This window comes from Sprattus sprattus (genome assembly GCF_963457725.1).
Source record: "Sprattus sprattus genome assembly, chromosome: 5".
Lineage (NCBI taxonomy): Eukaryota > Metazoa > Chordata > Actinopteri > Clupeiformes > Clupeidae > Sprattus > Sprattus sprattus.
The window spans coordinates 37,692,875-37,712,179 of record NC_137924.1 but is presented as its reverse complement, the minus strand read 5'-3'; the positions used below and the strand labels follow the sequence as shown (position 1 = coordinate 37,712,179).

At 40.3% G+C, this 19,305-nt stretch overlaps 1 protein-coding gene across 1 annotated transcript in view; it reads right to left on the bottom strand.

The window, feature by feature from the left end:
* Positions 1-19,305, bottom strand: part of adgrv1 (adhesion G protein-coupled receptor V1) — a gene marked incomplete at both ends in the record, with an annotated part of 140,450 nt that overhangs the window by 77,854 nt on the left and 43,291 nt on the right. The window contains 19 exons of the mRNA XM_080839814.1: positions 1,712-1,921; positions 2,046-2,857; positions 3,564-3,745; positions 3,828-4,072; positions 4,243-4,458; positions 5,186-5,395; positions 5,481-6,090; positions 6,186-6,325; positions 6,969-7,098; positions 8,238-8,431; positions 9,754-9,934; positions 10,367-10,534; positions 10,837-11,210; positions 11,603-12,349; positions 12,435-12,652; positions 12,820-12,946; positions 13,067-13,327; positions 13,856-13,979; positions 14,107-14,270. Of these exons, the coding sequence (XP_080695940.1) occupies positions 1,712-1,921; positions 2,046-2,857; positions 3,564-3,745; positions 3,828-4,072; positions 4,243-4,458; positions 5,186-5,395; positions 5,481-6,090; positions 6,186-6,325; positions 6,969-7,098; positions 8,238-8,431; positions 9,754-9,934; positions 10,367-10,534; positions 10,837-11,210; positions 11,603-12,349; positions 12,435-12,652; positions 12,820-12,946; positions 13,067-13,327; positions 13,856-13,979; positions 14,107-14,270 (5,313 nt within the window). The remainder of the gene's footprint in view (positions 1-1,711; positions 1,922-2,045; positions 2,858-3,563; positions 3,746-3,827; positions 4,073-4,242; positions 4,459-5,185; positions 5,396-5,480; positions 6,091-6,185; positions 6,326-6,968; positions 7,099-8,237; positions 8,432-9,753; positions 9,935-10,366; positions 10,535-10,836; positions 11,211-11,602; positions 12,350-12,434; positions 12,653-12,819; positions 12,947-13,066; positions 13,328-13,855; positions 13,980-14,106; positions 14,271-19,305) is intronic.

The window sequence follows — 19,305 nt, the reverse complement described above, 5'->3', positions numbered from 1 at the left end:
TCCATTAGACTTAATACATAAGGTTTTATCATCTTATATCATACCATATTTTGGCTTGAATCAGAAGAATGCAGAATTGGCTTGAATACAGTATGCAGTCACCAAAGTCACCAAAATTGCTAAATGTCAGTCTGTTTTATGTGAACATTGACAGCATTACAGTAGACTTCGACTAGGAATGTACAGTCAAATTAGTTTACTTCAGGGAAGAAGAGTTGTCCTGAAGCTTCAGTGAAGGCTAGAAGGACATTGGCACCAAGGACTCTCCAGTCAACAGTAACATTGCCGATACCAGGAGCTGTTCTGTCCACATGTAGAGTCAGAGTTTCACCTAGGACACACAATCAATTTGACGTTATGTCATCAATACATTTTAAATCATACCTTTGCCCAGGCACTATAGACAGACATTGGGTAGTGGCCTGGGGCTCTGCTTAACAGGTCTCAGATGCTGCAAGTCATGTGCAAAATTTGAACACCAGGAAAGTATGGCTTTCATGTATCGCAGTCTATCTCAACCAAAACCTGGGAATTGATCTAACCCAAAGCCGGTATGTTGCCAATAAATAGCAGAAAGAATTAAAAATATTTTCCTATGTATAACTAAAATGAAAATTACCATGCGAGGCAACTTCTCCCTCTCCTTCCACCTCTTCCCCTCTCCATATATCTTATCTCCCTCTGAAACGAAATACTGTTTTCTGATTGGCTAATGGGGTGTACATTAAGTTCGTATAACCGGACACCTTGGACGTTGTCCCAGTAGAAAAGTTAAATCGCCGTTCCATATCAATGCTCTGAATGGTTACCATTGACAACCAACCTAACGTTGTTTTTTTTTTTTAAGGACTTCTCTAACGGGAGCACTAGGCTTCAAATCAAGAATTCATCAGGTTATTATGCATATTAAGTTTCCTAAAGATAAAGGAAATTCTAAATAATAATAATAATAAAAACATTTTTGGATGTTGTAAACGGGAGATAAGCGGGATAACGGCCTTCGAGCTGTACAGTTCTACAAAGATAATGGACTTCATGGAGTGGAGTTCTCTGCCCCGCATCGTCCATTATCTTTGTAGAACTGTACAGCTCGTCGGCCGTTATCCCTTACATATTGTGCTATGTCGGTGATACTGTTGAAGTGGCCATATTACTTGTCCTCTTTGGGCGCCTAAGCTCACCGGAGTTCCTATACCAGTTTTTCCCCTTCTGGGTTATTATCCAAATCATAACCTATCCTAAGGTCCAAGCTTGTAGGAGGTGCTATAATAAGCAAATTAACATTTTCAATCATATCTCCTACAGGCTTGGACCCCTAATAACACAAATATCAGTAATGCTCCATCGTTAGACTCTGACGTGTTAAAAATTCCTGCACTGCAGCCTGTGCTAATTTATACAGGGCAGGCACAACAGACTGATTTAAATGCACATTGTAGTGGGGCTCAAGTACTTTAAGTTTAATTCTGTATGTTGTATGACTAAGCATTGTAGCATATTTGCTGACAATGATCTCTAGCAGGTACAGAGAGCCAAAGAATCAGAATCAGAGGTAATCAGCAAAGTTATCAGTGCCCTCTATAGTTGATCAAAGACCAGGCACACTGCCCAAGATGCAAGACGCACTTAAATCGCAAAAGAGGCTTAAATAGATCTAATGAAGGACATCCACAATCTTTGTACAATATCGTAAATTTGCGACTGAGACTACCTTTATGTGTGATGACTGATCTGGAAGAGTTGCTGAAGCCCACAACTCCAGCTGCAAAATCATTGGCAAGAATAAGGATGGTGATTGAATCAGAGCCAGGCAGGATACGGCTGCCTCCTTCTGTCCCAACCAGGCCAATTATCAGGGTTTCATTTCCTTCTGGCTCCTCGTCATCAGTGATGAAGACTCTTATGGTCTTTTTCACATCACCTTTGAACAGAATAAACGGATCACAGTCAGTTCACAGGTTGTTAACAGGTACTTTATAGGAATTACATCAGTATGCATTCCATTCAGTAAATCCTAAGTGTCAAACGTCTTTCTCAAGCCCTACCATCTCCAAAAGCAAGTGTTTCACCACTTCCACTGAAATCCAGATTGGGCCTCGCACTACCTCCAACATATTTCCACTCCACCGTCACCTTCCCCAAACTCCCACCAGTCCTCTCAATGACAAGAAGGGCAGATGTCTGTGGCTCCTCGCTTATCTCTAGGTACAGGCCATCCTCTGTTGCTTCAGGGTTAAGGATGTACACCACAAACACCCCAAATGCATCACCATTCATACTAATGGTCACCAGGGCTGAATCTGGTTGTCCCACAGTCGGCAGGTTCTCGTCTTCCACCGACATATTGACCAGGCTAACGTTGAGGATATGTACATTAAAACTTTCATCCATCTCTGCCAATGAGTCAGTGAGGATAGCCACTGTAAGGTTGGCTTCTCCTGAGCCATCTGCCATGATAGCTGTTTGGGCAGTCACATGGGTGTAGTCAGCTCCAGGGATGGCCTGGGAACTCAAGAGCAACATGACAGATGTTGTGTTTTTTATGTAGGTGATGGTTTGGTGGTCAGGATTAAGTTCCCCAGTGCTGTCATCCACCCAGACACACGAGGGAGAACCAGTGGAGGTGTTGGTGAGAGAGAAGGCCATGCAAGCCTGTTCCAGGAGGCAAAATTCAGCACAGGTGCTGAGAGGGTTCTGAGAGGAATTGACACTGACTGACCTGGGGGTGGCACTGAAGGAAACACCTCTGATAGTATCATAATAGCTCAAAGGAGTATGTCCCTCCATCCGGGCAATGCTCACCACATCAAGCTCTGATGTGCTATAGAGGATCTCCAGGAGACCAAAATGACCACCTCTGGAAAACAAACAAACAAACAAACAAATGAATAAATACAATGTAATGCTAAATGTCTCAACCCCCATGAAAGTCATAACCATTTTCTGGAATTAAAATGTAATTACACATATTTTCCAGCCAATATTTGAATGTTTAACATGCTTTTGTGTAGTTCCAAAGTCCAAATAGGTTATGTGTCTGTGTCTAAAACTGAAATATGATAGACTACCCTTTTGCTGCCGTAACTGGGCCCTAGCCTATTTTTCAGAACAATTTCACCACATTTATTTCTTCACCTCTATCTTGGTCATTATAGGGTTGGGGTCCCAAAAAAATATTTGTCACTTTGGACGAAAGCGTCTGCTAAATATAATTTTCATCCTTCGTGTCTCAAGCATAGTTAGTATGAGTTAAAAAATATATACAAACACAAAATTTAATTATTAGGGCTTGGTGTATTCTTGTGGAGTGTGTTAAAACAAAAACTATGCATGTAATGTAATTATTCTGAAGGTTGATGAAAATGACAGCAATATTATTACAAGGAAATAGTGTGGCAGTTGAATAGAGTTGACATGTGAGCTGACTAACAGTTCTGCATATATTTGATTGTGAGCTATATGTGTACTGTACATTTATAATATCATATCAGGTCAAAAACATTTAATTTATGTATACAAATTCAGAATTAAACTACGATCAGAAACTACTTTTGGATTCTTACTTCCTTCGCACAGTGATGTTAGCAATGTAGGCTCCTTGTAAGGGTTCCAGCACACGATACACTGACTGATCAAAATGGACTGTTCCATAGGGATTGTCATTGGCCGGAACAACAATGTTTGCAACGCTCTGTGCTCCAATGCTCCCTCCGTTAGTAGCACCAATGAGTTTCAACTTGATAATCTGCAAACAATGCTGAATGAGCACACTGAACATAATAATGCTCAAAGTTGTTGTCATACTCATGCACATTATGCACTCTCACCTCTGTGATTTCTGGAATATCATCTGGAAGCACTTCAACCTTTAAGATTTTTATGGTTTCACCTGCTGCAAAGTTTAATTGTCCAGACGAAGGTAAGAGGTCTCCCATAGCTTCCCGTTCACTGACCATAGCCTGCCACTGTACAGTCACTTGACCCATTGTCCCAGCTTTCCGCACAATGCGTAATGATATCTCAACTGGAGTAAATTCAGGCTCTTCAATGGTAATGGTATCTGTCTGAAACACTTATAAAGCATTTAGCGTATACAGAGATAAGTAAAATTAGGATATGAAAAAAATGATATAGCAGCTGCTATATATAGCAGTATGATATTACAGCTGAAAGTATATTTGAACTATCCAGTTTCATAATTCATAATGATGTAGATATACTGTGTTTCCATTCAGTCCTTACCAAATGAACCGAAGGGGTCATCAGATGGCAGAATTGTGATAACTGCTTGTGTCAGTTGGCCCAGTTGTGCACCCCCTGTTGTCTGGTTGAGCAGCTCAATACGGAACGTTTCTGCCAACTCAGGCTCCATGTCATCGATGACCAGAATGGGTACAGCCTTACTCGTCTCCCCCTCCAGGAGAACAACATCAGAGGAGGCAATGGTGAAGTCCTCACCTGAATACAACCAGAGACTGTTGAATGCTCACAGATGAAAAATGAATGTACACTTCTATGTTTTAGTTATACATGTATTTACCTAAATACAAAGATACCTAAATAACCCACTGCTCTCTACTGTAATCAGGGATATCACTTTAATTTGGCATGCAGGGCTACAAATAAGCGCCTGCCACCCACCGAATGTGGGTAATTGTCTGTGAGTGGGTAGATTTGCTTGACCTACTCGCCACTGTGGCTGGTGAAAACCACAGCTACAACATGTGTAGAAGTGACACGTGTTCAGGGTAAAGTCACATCACCTTACCCTGATTATTAATAGTGAATTAGAAAGACTATAAAATGAGATTTATCAAATGAGAATTATTTACACAAACCTTTTGATATAACTTTGATATTACAATTTGTAATGTCCACAATTAACTTAAGATGTAAATCATAAAAGTAGCTGGTAAAATGTCAACATTTTGGTAAACCAAAAAGTGTATTTGAAGGTTGCTAGAAGTGTTATTAAGTTAGTGCACTTAAAACTACATATTTCAATATTGTTAATGAGGGCATATATATTGTTTCATATAACTGTCAAAAATCACTTCAAAATCATTTTTGGGAAATGTTCCATTTTGCAGTGAGTCAAACACCAAAATTAGCTAAATAACTACTTGTACTAATTCACCAACTGTACACAGAGATAATAAAAAAAGGAAACAATGCAATCACCCACCAAATGTGGCAGTCAAGGGTACTGCTATGAACTTGACAGACACATCACCAAAGATCCCTCCAACACGAGTCACATTGATAATGGGTCCAACATAATATTCCGCCACTGTCACTGCAGAAGCAGACAGCTGCAGCATTCCAAATGCACCATCACTGGGCTGTATTATAACCTGGGCAACAGTGGCAACTCTTGATCCAAGACTAGGTGCAACTGAGAAGTGAGAGAAAGTTATTTGAGTGTCACATACTGTACGCATTTACTGAGAATACAACGTACTACTAGACAATATTCTCACTTGGTCGATCTTGTCCTCCCTCTATGAGGATGACACTGACGAGCTCCATGAAGATAGATTCTCCCCTTTCTGAGTCTTCATCATCAAGAACCTGCAAGGTCACATTTGCCTCACTCTGGTTAGCTGCAAATGTCACTGAGGACCTAATTGGAATGAAGTCTCTGCCTTCAGTGGCTCGACCGATTCCTGGTGTGTGAAATGGAGCAACATCTGTTTCTTTCAGAGTTTGGTATGCTACCCTCACCCTCCCAATGAGGCCTTTTTGTCGCTCTATGGTCAGGGTGATATTAATGTTGGCCTCAGATATCCATACTGGACGGTTGCTCTCCAGAAAAACAAAGAGCCCATAGGGATCATCGCTTGCCAATATTGTCAGAAATGCAACAGACCTCTCACCCAAGCGGCCATGGGACACATTAGACAGTATCACCTTGAAGGTCTTATCTAGTTCTGGGATTTCATCTTCTAAGACCTGTAAAACAATGTCGGACACAATTTGCCCAACACTGAAGGTCAAGTTCCCCATTATGTGCAACAGCTCTTGCTCTGCAGCTGGCTCCACCTCCCAGAACAATGTCAAATTGGATAGTGCACCAAAGGAGCGCATCACCTGTGGACCAGAAAGAAAGACAGATCATCTATCAGCAGATACCAGGGCCACTTTAATCAGACCGATACAAAGGGGTATGAAAAAAACCTTCTCACCTGAAGAATTACAGTGTTGTGGTTCTGTTCTGGCTCAGTTCCATTAAGTGACAGTGAATTAGCACTGAATTGAAATACTCCATGTGCATCATCCGAAGCAGCAATTGTCACAGTGACGATTGAGGCAACTCCAAGACTAGCTAAAAGGTAAACATTGAGATCTTAAGATTTCCTTTGTATCCAAAGTTAAATACGCACACATAAAGTAAATGCTTGATTTGACGTATATTTTATCTATCACTGCTGATGTGACAGGTTCCAAGATGTGTACAGAAAAATGCACTTGCACAGTAACACAGGTAGAGAGATGCTTTTTTTTAAGTGACTAATGAGAGCATATTAAAGGAACTACAAGGAGTTTTAGCTGACTACCTAAAAGGTATACATAAGCATTTTAAACACTCAGATGAGGGACAAAGGTATACAAGTGTAGGTATAAAAGGTATGAAAGTGTGCTAGCATACTAACTGGTGGAATATGGCATTACAGTTGCCAATATTGTGCAGTAAAAGTATTTTTTTTTTTTTTTACATTTTCATAGTGTGTGCAGCCTGGGCTACTAGTGGTAATGATAGGTGTGTATCTGTCCTTCATAAGACCATACACTATGGAAGTGAATTTGGAGACGATGGGTGACATCAATGGTTTTGGGGCAAAGTGTGGTGGGGCAATTGGGACACCAGGCCATGGTGGAAAGGGAACTGGTGCTCTAGTATCACTTGATGTGAATATGTCCATCGTTTAAACATCTTAACCACTGGCCAAAGCACTTCAGTCTCTTACCTCCTCCAACTGGACTGTAGAGCTCCACTCTGAATACCTTCCCAAGTTCAGGCATTTCATTGTCAATGATGGTGATGTTTATGCACTTATGTCTCTCTCCTTGTATAAAGTCTAGTGTTCCATTAACATCCTGTTCAGGAAATAAAGAAGAAAAAAAGTCTGCAATTCACTAAATTATCAAATTCCCAAAGGTATTTTTCCAATCATGTCTTACAGTGTAACTCAAAAGCAAGTTAAGAAGCATAGATTTATGAAAACAAACAAACACATTTTAAACACTGTTAATGCTTGATGCTTCCTTGTGCATCACAAAGGACGCAAGCATAACATTGTATTTAAGGCAGTTACTTAAATACGTAACTCTTAAGACATAGCCTCATGTAAAAAATAACGTATCGATGCCAAATCAGCCTATTATTCTTTGTTAACTGAAAACATAAAAACCACCCAAGGTTTCTCTTGAGAAACCTGGCTATTTACAGACCTATACAACCTCCCTTTCCAGTCAATCACTAAGATTGCCTTAATTCTAAATGTTTCAATACTTGCATCTGATCATTAGTGCATTACAATACTGGTTCTTCTAGACCTTAGCACTGCTTTTGAACCAAGATAATCATATTGTACTAGAGACCTGAACACCTGTGTCTGTGTTTGTACATGTCCACAATGAATTATCCAGTCATACAAAAGTTATGTGATGGCGTTCCCTTGGGCTCAGTGCCTGGACCCCTGCTCTTTGCTTTGTACATGCTAACCCTAGGTGCTGGAATAAGTAAACATGGTATTAACTGAGTGGATGACTAAGAATGTAATGGTCCTTAACACAGATAAAACTGAGGCTATGACTAGACATTACACTATGGAACTAAAACAAAAACAAAAACCTAAACTGAAAAATAGGACATCGGCATTGAAACATCTGAAATATTTTTCTGACTTACACGAAGAATTAAGATTACTAAAGTTAAATAAAGATGTATTATTATTATTACTATTATTATTATTATTATTATTATTATTATTATTATTATTATTATTAATAAGAGATTTGTAAATATTTGTTAGTTCATGTTCTTGCAGATAAGGGCCAATTATCCTTGTATCCTTTAAACTACCATTAATGAATATATTACCAGCGGAACACCTCACTTATAGCCTAAAGAAGACAGAAACTCAGGGGTATGGGGACTTTTTATGCAACAATTGTAACCCATGTAACCTGCTATTTTGTATGTCTATTCTTGAAATTAGTCATTTTTTTTAAACCTGGTAATCCTCTGGGCTGCTGGCAGTGAAAGGAATGGAGCGGTATCCAACCATAACTTCTCCTATTAAGCCTTGTGCTCGGGCCACCATTAAGCAGACTACACCATCCTCTTCTGCCACAGCTATATGAGCATCCTGGAGCGCTGCTAGGATCATTCCAGTTGGTAATGAGCCCGTCTGGAACTGCATCAGCCCTGGCAGTCAGAAGGACAGATCAGACAGTAAGAGAACATGTTGGTATTGCTGTATTATAACACCAAGTACATGAAGTCTTTAAGATTGGTACAGTAAAGTAATAGTATGTTAAATGTTTTCATGAATGTGTAACAGCACAGTGGCTTTTATATACTGATGCTACATAGGTCTGATCTCTTAGTTTCACCAATGTAGAGGGTTTGCATTTTTGTAGGTACACATGTGGGAATAGATAAAGATCTATAAGCTTGGCCTTGGAATTTCCATGTTAATAAATTGACAAGTATGAATACATTTATGCAGGCCACATGCAATCACTGTTCCATGATTTCAGTCAAGGATACAATCTTCCAAATCCAAATCCCAGGTTGTATTTAAGAGAAACTTTAGCAATTTTGATGACCAGGATTTCTGCATGAGCTTTCTCATAGCAAGCTGTTAGATACACTCCTGATCCCAGATGTTGAGCAAGCCGTTAGTAATTCTACCAGGGTAGTTGCTACGGCTAGTACAGTAAATATAGATATAGTCCAAACTTCTTGACCCATTAACTGCAAAACATGGGGTGTCATATTTAATTGACTGGAAATACATATTCGCCATTGTTTTGGATGGATGTTTGAAAAAATTCTATGGTCAGTCTCATATGCATGTTGTCATTTTATCATTTATTGAGTATTTTTTAAACCCTTATCTTCTTAATCTACCTTAATTGATCTCTTCATCTGTTTATCAAATCTCATAACGTGGCCTTTGCCCGCAAATGCAGATGGCTGTTCTCAACTACAAAACACAGATATGTAGAAATATTAACTTCATATTAACATGAGTTCATATTACAACTTGCTGGTAAAAGTCAGGAGCTTCCTCACTGTTGGGCCGGGGCTGATGCATTATACATCTATTTCTGTGCCGTAAGAGCTACCAGGCGGAAGAAAATGCATTACCATGTATAGATCGCACCTGAGAATAAACCGCAGGGCTGCAGAAATTTGTATAAACCATGGTAAATAGTCAGGAAATACAATTAAAGGAGGCTGGCCTGAATTTTCAGACAGAAGGGAAGTGGAAGTTGTTCATATGTAAGGGCAACGGTGCTCTCCTCAACTGTGGATCTGCAATTCATGCAGGCAGATATATCAAGGAGGGCAGGGGAGTTAGGACATTAGGATATTTCAATAATATTGATATAATGTAGTATTTTTAGTAATCCCCAATAAAAACACTTATAAATGTTCACAGATAGGTTCACAGATATATACACACTGTATATACAAACATACAATATTGATATTATTAGGCAGCTGGATTCCAGTCATACCATAGGGATGATCGCTAGCCTTGATTGTAACCACGGCGACAGCACTTTCAGGGTCAATGCTTGCTCCACTTGTAGGGGTTGTGCCAGGAACTCCATCCCCAGACATGACAGAAACCAGGACCACCTGGAACTGCTCATCAAACTCTGGAATGTCATCATCCAACACCAACAAGTTCAAAACCTTAAGGAAAGAAAAACAATGTTTGCATTACATAACCATTTATTTTACATTACTGTTACATTGCAAACTGTTGCTATAAACCAGTGTAGGTATATCTACAGCTGGGAAACCAGGTGGTGATCTGGTTGTTAATTTTGTATGAGTTAACATCCTACACCATGCCAACCATCTTTCACGCTCATGGTCGGATATATCATGAGTGGAATGTGTCACTTCTCTCTTTAAAAAAGGCTGTGTTGTCTTAAAGACCAAATGCAACATGTTTCCAACTTTTTTATAAGTCTGCGTATTTGGAGGAAGACTAATTCATGGGCCACCTCTCAATTGGGCCTATGTTCCTGACCATACACATTGGAAAAACAAACAACAAACATTACCTCTAAGAAATCACACACGTAAGGGTGAAATGTCCGATAGATTTCAAGCAGTTACCTTAGAACGCTGTTCAGGTTGAAACATGACTATACCAGTTGTGTTGGCAAAATCTGAGGCAACATCAGTTGAATCAATCTGAATGACAGTGTAGTTTATGTACACATAATCCAGGGTTCCAAAAAAGCGTTCAATGACACAGGATATGACAGACCCCTCTTCAGATATCTGATAATAAAGATGCAAGTCAAAGAATTGGGAGAAACATACGTATGGTTATGCAGTAATTGGCACATTGTATGAGCATTGGTTTCATTTTCAAAGAAGACTATCTCTCATATCATAAAAAAAATGTCTGTTCTGGAATCAGTATGTTCAGTGTAACCCGCCAGGTTTTTTCTGTCAACTAGGGATGAGCATCTTCATCAATGAGCCCATTGCAATACACATCTCGAAGCAGCCAACGGTCCAATACATTAAATATAGATATATGGCAACTACTAATGCAATATAAGATGAGCTTTGCTTACTTCTGGCATGCAGTTCCCAGAGAACCCAAATCGCCCATTGGCATTGTCACTTTTCTGCACCCGCAGGATGGCTGTTGGGAATGGCACAGGAAGCCGAGCACCTCCAGAGACGGTAGCCAGCTGCAGGTAGAACAACTCTTCCCCCTCCACCTCCTGGTCGTCACGCACCTCCACCACAATCGTTTTCTTGCTCTCATCCTGTTGATACTCAAGGTAGCCAGAAACAATTTCCAGGTCATGCCTGGCTGGCTGATCGTAGAGCTCTGTGATCATAGTAAAACTCAATGGGGAAGAGTATAGACGTAGGTCCTGCATCAGCCCCTGGTACCTCTCCTCCCCAACTGGGTCTGATCCAATATGAACGGGTGCAGTCACTGAAATGTCAAATATAAAATGTTCACATATACATGTACATTATTTTATATAAGTCTAGTGTCAATTCAGCAATAAGAGGCAAAGCCTGTCTGGCTTACTGCTTTCTACTTTTTACCAAGAAAAACTGTGCTGTTGGGGCTGCTAATTGTTTTAGACAAGTTGTGTACAGCTATGACTTGATAAAAGCTAAAAGATGTCAAGCATAACAGTAAACCACACATAAGCAGTTAGTAAGCAGCAGGTCAAACATGAGGATGACTCATCATGGCACAAATAATGGTCTTCGTTTTTGAGGTTTAGAGCCAAATGCTGTACGTCAGTGTCACTGTTAATGAGAGACTGTACGATTCATATATAAAGGGTATATAAACTGTAATATGTTTCAGCATACCATCAATAATTGCGTCCCCCTTAAGGCTTTTCATTCCATCAGGCATGGGCTTTCCATCCAAAAAGAACTGAATGATCCCATCATCTACTGTGATGACAAGTTGGATCCATGTGTTGTCCCCCACAGATCTGTTTGTAGTGGCCCCCTCTACTTGAGTTCTGTTGGACCCGACCATCATGAAGAAGAACATCACATTCACAAGTGACTCATTGATATGGATTTTAACTCCATAATAAAGAGTTCCATTGCTGTCGCCCTTGGAAACGATAAATCCATTGGTGTTGTGCTGGGGCATTAACCAGGCTGATATGGTGAAATTGACAAGGCTTTGGAGCCCTTCTAATAACTGGACTTCTGCATCAATGGCACCAAAGGCTCCTTGGAGACCAGAGAAGAAAAAGGCATCAGTGCCAGCATGACGACCTCTGCCATGAGGTTGAACCTCCACGGACGGTGGAAAAGAGGCCAATAAAATGAGGTCCTTCATAGGTGGCAAGCCATTAGGGAAACCTCCTGACAAGATTTCCCATACAACACGCAACTTTCCAAACGTGCCCTGCAGTCTAAGAATGGTTAAGGAGATAATGTTTGACATGTCATCGTCAGGCATGAGGTCCTCTGCTACCACTTGATCCATGTCCTCCTCAGCAACGTATAACACCCCAAAAGGGTCATCATTATAGGGTATGATGACTGAGGCACTGAGGTTTGCTGCAGCCAACTGACCACCTTCGCCAGGATACCCACCTATATTGTAATATGAGGAAAAAACATGTTAGTTTGGAGAAAAATGGATAGAAGATAATGGATGAAAGAAAGGCTGTGACTTTACCTGAAATATTTACAAGTATCAGAACATAAAACTCATTGAACTCTGGGAGTTTATCCGATATGGCCTCTAAGATGATGGGCTTGATGATGACTCCAGTGGTGAATATTACAGAGCCTGAAGTGTTGAAGAACTCCATTCCAGGTTCGAGAGTGGTATTATTTGCAAAAAGCTGCCAGAATACGGTTACATTGCCAAAGTATCCCCTGTCTCTTAGAACACTTGAAAGAGAAGTAAAATGACATAACAACTTGATAAAATAATATTGATATGATGCTTTCGAATGTGTCCATTGTTCATTTTAGTTGATATGTTTATGTACAGTACTTAACAGAAATGGTTTAACATGTAAATGCAAAATGATAAAGAAAATGCTGGAGCTCCTCACTAGAAGTTGTTTGTTTTGCCCTCCTCTACAGTCTTCTCAGTGGAATCAAGAAAGAAGATCCCATTGGCATCGTCATTTGCCTCAATTACAACGGTTCCAGTATCCTTTCCATAGACCACTGCATCCCCTGTCCACATAAACAACAATGGTTAATTTATACTTTTGAAAAGGTTCAACTGCAAACTACTTTAGAGGCCAAGGAAAGTTTTGAAGGCTATTTCCAAAAGAAATGCATCCAGTAACTTACCAGTTGCATTAAACAAAATGATGTAAAAAAGTTCATCAGTTTCAGAAATATCGTCATCCTCCACCATAAATGAGATGTTTTTCATCCGTTCCTCAGCATTAAATATAAGAATTGAGTCGTTGCTTAAAGGAATAAAATCACCAGGTGAGGCGCCACCATAGGCAAATTGATACATTACAGTTGCAGTATTATCAGCTGGTCCCGTCCTCAGAAGGGAGAAATGAGCCATTCCTCCTTCTGGGATTATAACAACAACTGGTTCTGTTCGGGTAAAGACAAGGAGAGAGAGAGAGGTCAGTCACACCTCATAACGATGGGACAAGTGTACAGAATCACAGAAACTAGGAGTCAGAAGACATCCTTTGTGCTGGGTTCCACCAACAGAAAAGAAATGTATCTTAAAAGAAAAAATAGCAAGATATCTGTTTATTCTCATGACATTGTATATAAATCAGGAATGCACACTGTAAAGCAATTATTTGATCAATAATAGTTTTTGTTAACAAATGAATGATCATTAGTCAATAATACATTATTAAAAAATGTGAGAAAACCTGAGGAGGTCATGTGGGGACCTCAACTAAGTGATTTGGCATGGAATGACCCCTGTATGAAAGCAGTATAACGCATGGCACACATGGCATTGTTGGTGAAACCCATTTTTCTCCTTTAGGGGAGCACATTTTTGCTATTGAACGTTATTTTGCAAACTGACTTTAACAGAAACACTTTCCAGGAAGTGATGGCTGTACAGGAAAAAACACAAAGAAGACAATAATATAAAGGTACCAGCAAAGTGAATTGGGTAATCATTTTCATAGATCTGTAAGGTTGCATTCCGATTGCTTCCAACTCGAGCACCACCAGATGCATACAGGAGAGTAACAGTAAAGTTTTCCATGTCTTCTGGAACCTTGGGGAAGCAGTAAAGTCCATTTAGAATTTTTTTAAACAACTTACCAGAATCTATCCCACATGCTTTTATCCCATATGCTATCTTTCTGCATGTTTATGTGTGGGGGTGGGAGAGAGAGCATTACCTCATCAGGTTCAGAAAAGAGAGTGAGGTTTTTCAGATATTCCCCCTCGGAAAATTCAATATATCCTTCCACTGGTCTGACATCTTCTGATGTCCCTGGTTCAAGGACCCACGCAACGGATACATTTCCAAACCTGCCCCTGTTTCTCACGATAGGGTAAGACGCTGCGAAAGTAAAAGTACAATTGAAGCTTAACACTAGGGCTGGGCAACGATTACAATTTTTTATCGCGATTAATCGCATGATTTCCCTGATTAATCACGATTAATCGCATTTGTATAAGCAAAATCCGAGAATGAATTCAAAAGAAGTGTACAGCGCACTTTTATTTTATAAGTTCTGCCATATGAACGAAAGTGCATAAGATTTGTTGTGCAAACACTTCTAACATCAGCAGGTAAATACAATATTCAGTGTGAATCTCAAATAAATACAAAATTAAATACAAAATTGCCACTGCCAGGATGTTAATGTTATCTTGTTCGTCATGAAAAAGATAAAAATCTTGCCACAAAATCCAGAGCCACAACATCATCAACATCATATCATTAGAACAGGCAATTTCTGAGGTAAGAGCAAAAGCATTTTACTTTCAGCATAACCAGTATATATTCAGTACCAAATGTCCCTGTTAAAGTGAGAAACCAGAAAAAAACTTTCAGTGCAGTTTGTCAATTCCTAGAGCTTGAAACTGTTATTTTAAATGTACTGCCATATGAACTGAAGTGCCATAACATTTGTTGTGCAAACACTTAACATCAACATTTTTATATAGTAGTTACTAGAATTATTACTTGTTTGAACTAAACATGTAATAATTCAAAGTATTGTATTATATTAGCAATATTCATATTATAAAAGTATACATATATCTCATGTTGCCATTCTGTATGCTGAGTATATTGAATATATATTGATTTAACATAAACTAGACGTAACGCAAAGCGTTACAAAATATGACCGCCGAACTGTTCAGTAGGTTTTGGCACAGAATGAGTCATGGTTGTCAGTGTGTTTGTGTGTTTTTATGTGTTTTGTGTGTGTAAATTGGTTTGTAAATATTTTGTGGATTGTTTTGGTATATTTTTCTTTTGCAATGTAGTTTGTTAAAACAGGTCACATAAAGAGGTGTGGAAACAAAGTGAAGTTTCCAACCAACAACAAGTGGCGCTATAGGTGATATCAGTCAGGCATATGTACGCGTTCGGGCCGGATCCAGCGTCCATCCTAAAACATTTTCTCTGGATCAAACAATGAACGCAGGAGTTATAAGAGACTTTGTGTTTTGTGGCAAGCACTGGCAAGTTGGCAAAGTTTGAGGGTCTGCCACGCCCACACCTTCCGACTAATGAGAAAATCTTCTATAAATTTTAGTCGCCCATGGCTGAAGAGTAACCTGACCACATTTCAAGGCGTTACCATTAAATTTGTCGGAGGAGTTCGATCAGATGCGAGGTGCGCAAACGCCGTCAAAACGCATCTTCCACTCAAAATGGCCGACTTCCTGTGGACCTGCCACCATGGCGTCAAGAGACTTTTTGGTGCGTCCAAGCATTATGAAGACGTGTACCGAATTCCGTCAAACTACGCCAAAATAACCCCAATGCGCAGGTTTTTTTGCGATGTTCTAGGGGGCGCTACAGAGCCATTTTGCTCCATCCATGGACAAATACTCTACCGAAGATGGACGGTTACAGGCTTGATGTCCCTGGCAAATTTGGTAATTTTTCGAGCACTTTGACATATATGCGATTGAGTTATAAGAGACTTTGTGTTTTGTGGCAAGCACTAACAAGTTGGCAAAGTTTGAGGGTCTGCCACGCCCACACCTTCCGACTAATGAGAAAATCCAATATAACTTTTAGTCGCCCATGGCTGAAGAGTAGCCGGACCACATTTCAAGGCGTTACCATTAAAGCTGTCGGAGGAGTTCGATCAGATGCAATGTGTGCAAACGCCGTCAAAACGCATCTTCCACTCAAAATGGCCGATTTCCTGTGTACCTGCCACCATAGTGTCGAGAGACTTTTTGGTGCGTCCAAGCATGATGAAGACGTGTACCGAATTCCGTCAAGCTACGCCAAAATAAACCCAATGCGCAGGGTTTTTTGCAATGTTCTAGGGGGCGCTACAGAGACATTTTGCTCCATCCATATACAAAAACTCTACCGAAGATGGACGGTTACAGGCTTGATGTCCCTGGCAAATTTGGTAATTTTTCGAGCACTTTGACATATATTCGATTAAAACACCTCATTTTTGCTTTTACATTTTTAACTAGGTGGCGCTATACATGTAATGACTGGTTATGGTATGGGTTGACATGGCTCCTTGACACAAACATACAAGAACAATTTGGCCCTCCAAGGCCCTACAGTTCTCGGGATATTCGAAGAAAACTGTGTCGTGCCACCTACAGGCCAGTTGGTGTATAATCATATAAATCAATTTATTGCATGCCCCCCCATGAACGGAATTCCACGAAACTTAACGTGCAGTCAGAAGGTCTCATAATGATCCCACACCTCCAATTTCGTGCAGTTCTGACCTTCTGACCTTGTCAACTTACAATTAAAATGTTCTAAAACACTCCATTTTTGCTTTTTCATTTGTAACTAGGTGGCGCTATACATGAAATAAGTGGTAGTGGAATGGTTGATGTGGCCTCTTAAGACCAACATACAAAAAAAATGTGGTCCTCCTTAGCCCTACGGTTTTCGACTTATTCACAGAAAACTGAATCGCCCCACACTCTTTAAAACGGGTCCAGTCCGAAGGGGGTGCAACGGATCAAAACGAAAATCAATGGTTCCACGCTCATCTAGTGGGCTACATGCCCACCAAATTTCGTGCACCTCGGTGTTTCAGTGTCCCGGGAATCGTTGACAGAAAATCTGCAAACAGAAAAAAAACTCCGACTAAACCTATAGTCTCGCGCGGCGGTCATAATAACATAAATATCCCGTTTAGAAATAAATAGTTCTTCAGCACAAAACCCGTTGCCAAGGACAGCGGTCATTATCTTTTCGCAGCGGTCTGTTAGCAGGAATGAATGTATGGAAGAACGTTGGGATGGCCCATTCAAATCAACGGTACTTTTTGGAACATTCTGAAGAGCCGTATAGGAAGTAAGGGATAATGTATTGTCCGGAGGTCATTAGCCAAAAATAAATGTCGACGGGGCGAACAACACTCCGCTGCGCATTTTTTAATGACCTCCGGACAATACATTATCCCTTACGTAAAAAGTACATGTACCAATACCAACACAATGTTATGGGTGAGCGAGCTGAATGTGGCAAGATGCGGATGTTCGACTCCGTTGGCCGGCAACGCGACGAAACATCTAGCCTTTATATATATATATATATATATATATATATATTATGGCATGCCGTTCAGGAAATTAACATTTGAATATATATATACAGTACTGTGCAAAAGTTTTAGGCAGGTGTGAAAAAATGCTATGAACTAAGAATGCTTTGAAAAATGTAAACAATAAATGTTTTTTTTGAATCCATTTAAATGGTAAGACTGAGCACAGCAACAAGACACAACGTAGTTATACTGCATCAGCAGGGTCTCTCCCAGACAAAGATTTCAAAGCAGACAAGGGTTTCAAAATGTGCAGTTCAAGCTCTTTTGAAGAAGACGTAGAGGATCGTAGACGCAGTGGTCAGCCAAGGAAACTTAATGCAGCTGATGAAAAACACATCAAGCTTATTTACCTTCGAAATCGGAAGATTTCAAGCAGTGTGTGATGCCGCGATTCTAAAGCGCGTCCTCACCGCGTCCTAATGGCGGATGCACCAGACTTTCCATGTACTTTTAAACGTCAACGGAGAAGTTGACCAGTACCAAGACTTTGCTTATGGACCCTCACTCATGTACATGTAAACTGATTTATCTTGGCGGGCGTGTGTGCAAGCAAAGAGATGTATATCTTTCATTGTCTTCCTATGTCAAACATTTCACTACACACGCAGTTTTCCGTTGTTCAGCATTTACGGTTTATTGCATAATTATTATTCACTCGCGTCATTGTTATCCCGTTGTCTATGCATGAATAATAATAATGATATTAGACAGCTTACTTACTAGGCTTGTGCTCCAAATGCACGGGTATGAGTTCTGGCCTCCATGTATTTCTTTTCCGGTATTAGGAAGTGCGTTCCCGTCCTGGGACATATTTATGGTTAAGGCAGGTGTGCGTGGACTGTAGTTTCGCCTTCGCGAAATCAATTAACGGTATGATAAGGTTTCCAGTGTTGCCTGTACCTTATGACTATTGTGAACAGTATTGTGAATGTTTGATTGCATACTAATTATTGTCGGTTACGTTTTAACTCTGTTTAATGTGTATTTCGTATCACGCCTGAATTATCCCCTGTGTTCTTAGCTGATGGTGGTATGAGCCAATTGTGGGTATGTCAGCTACCTGTTAAAAGGGTGTGGGGGTTAGTTGTGGGGAGCTTGGGAGGTGAGAACGTCTTGTATAGAGTTGATGTTGAGCTAGTTTATGCTCTGCTCTAGAGATCTCAGAACGGGAGTTTCTTTTCCGTGAACTGCCTCAGTTTAGTGCCCAACGGTACTACATTGTACTTTTGACTGTACATATACAGTTTGTCTGTATCTAATTGTTTCATTTTATATCAGTCTTTTTTTTGTTTATAATTTTTCTCACTGGATTATTCAATTGTTGGTGGAGTAATAAACTCACAAAACGAGTGCCTTGTCTGCCTGCTGCCTTTTGTGCCTTCACTAAAAGACTGCCGACACGGATACCCTTTGACACAGTGGCATCAGCTCAGAACTGGCAGAAACCAGTGGCACCCAGGTACAGACATTTACTGTCCGGGGAAGTCTGGCCAGAAGTGGTCTTCATGGAAGAGTTGCAGCCAAAAAGCTTTACCCCGACAAGGAAACAAGGCCAAGTGACTGAACTAAGCACGAAAACATAGAAACTGGGGTGCAGAAACATGGCAGAAGGTGCTCTGGACTGATGAGTCAAAATTAGAAATATTTGGCTGTAGAAGAAGGCAGTTTGTTCGCCGAAGGGCTGGAGAGAGGTACAATAATGAGAGTCTGCAGGCAACAGTGAAGCATGGTAGAGGTTCCTTTCCAGTTTGGGGCTGCATTTCTGCAAGTGGAGTTGGAGATTTGGTCAGGATGAATGGTGTCTTCAATGCTGAGAAA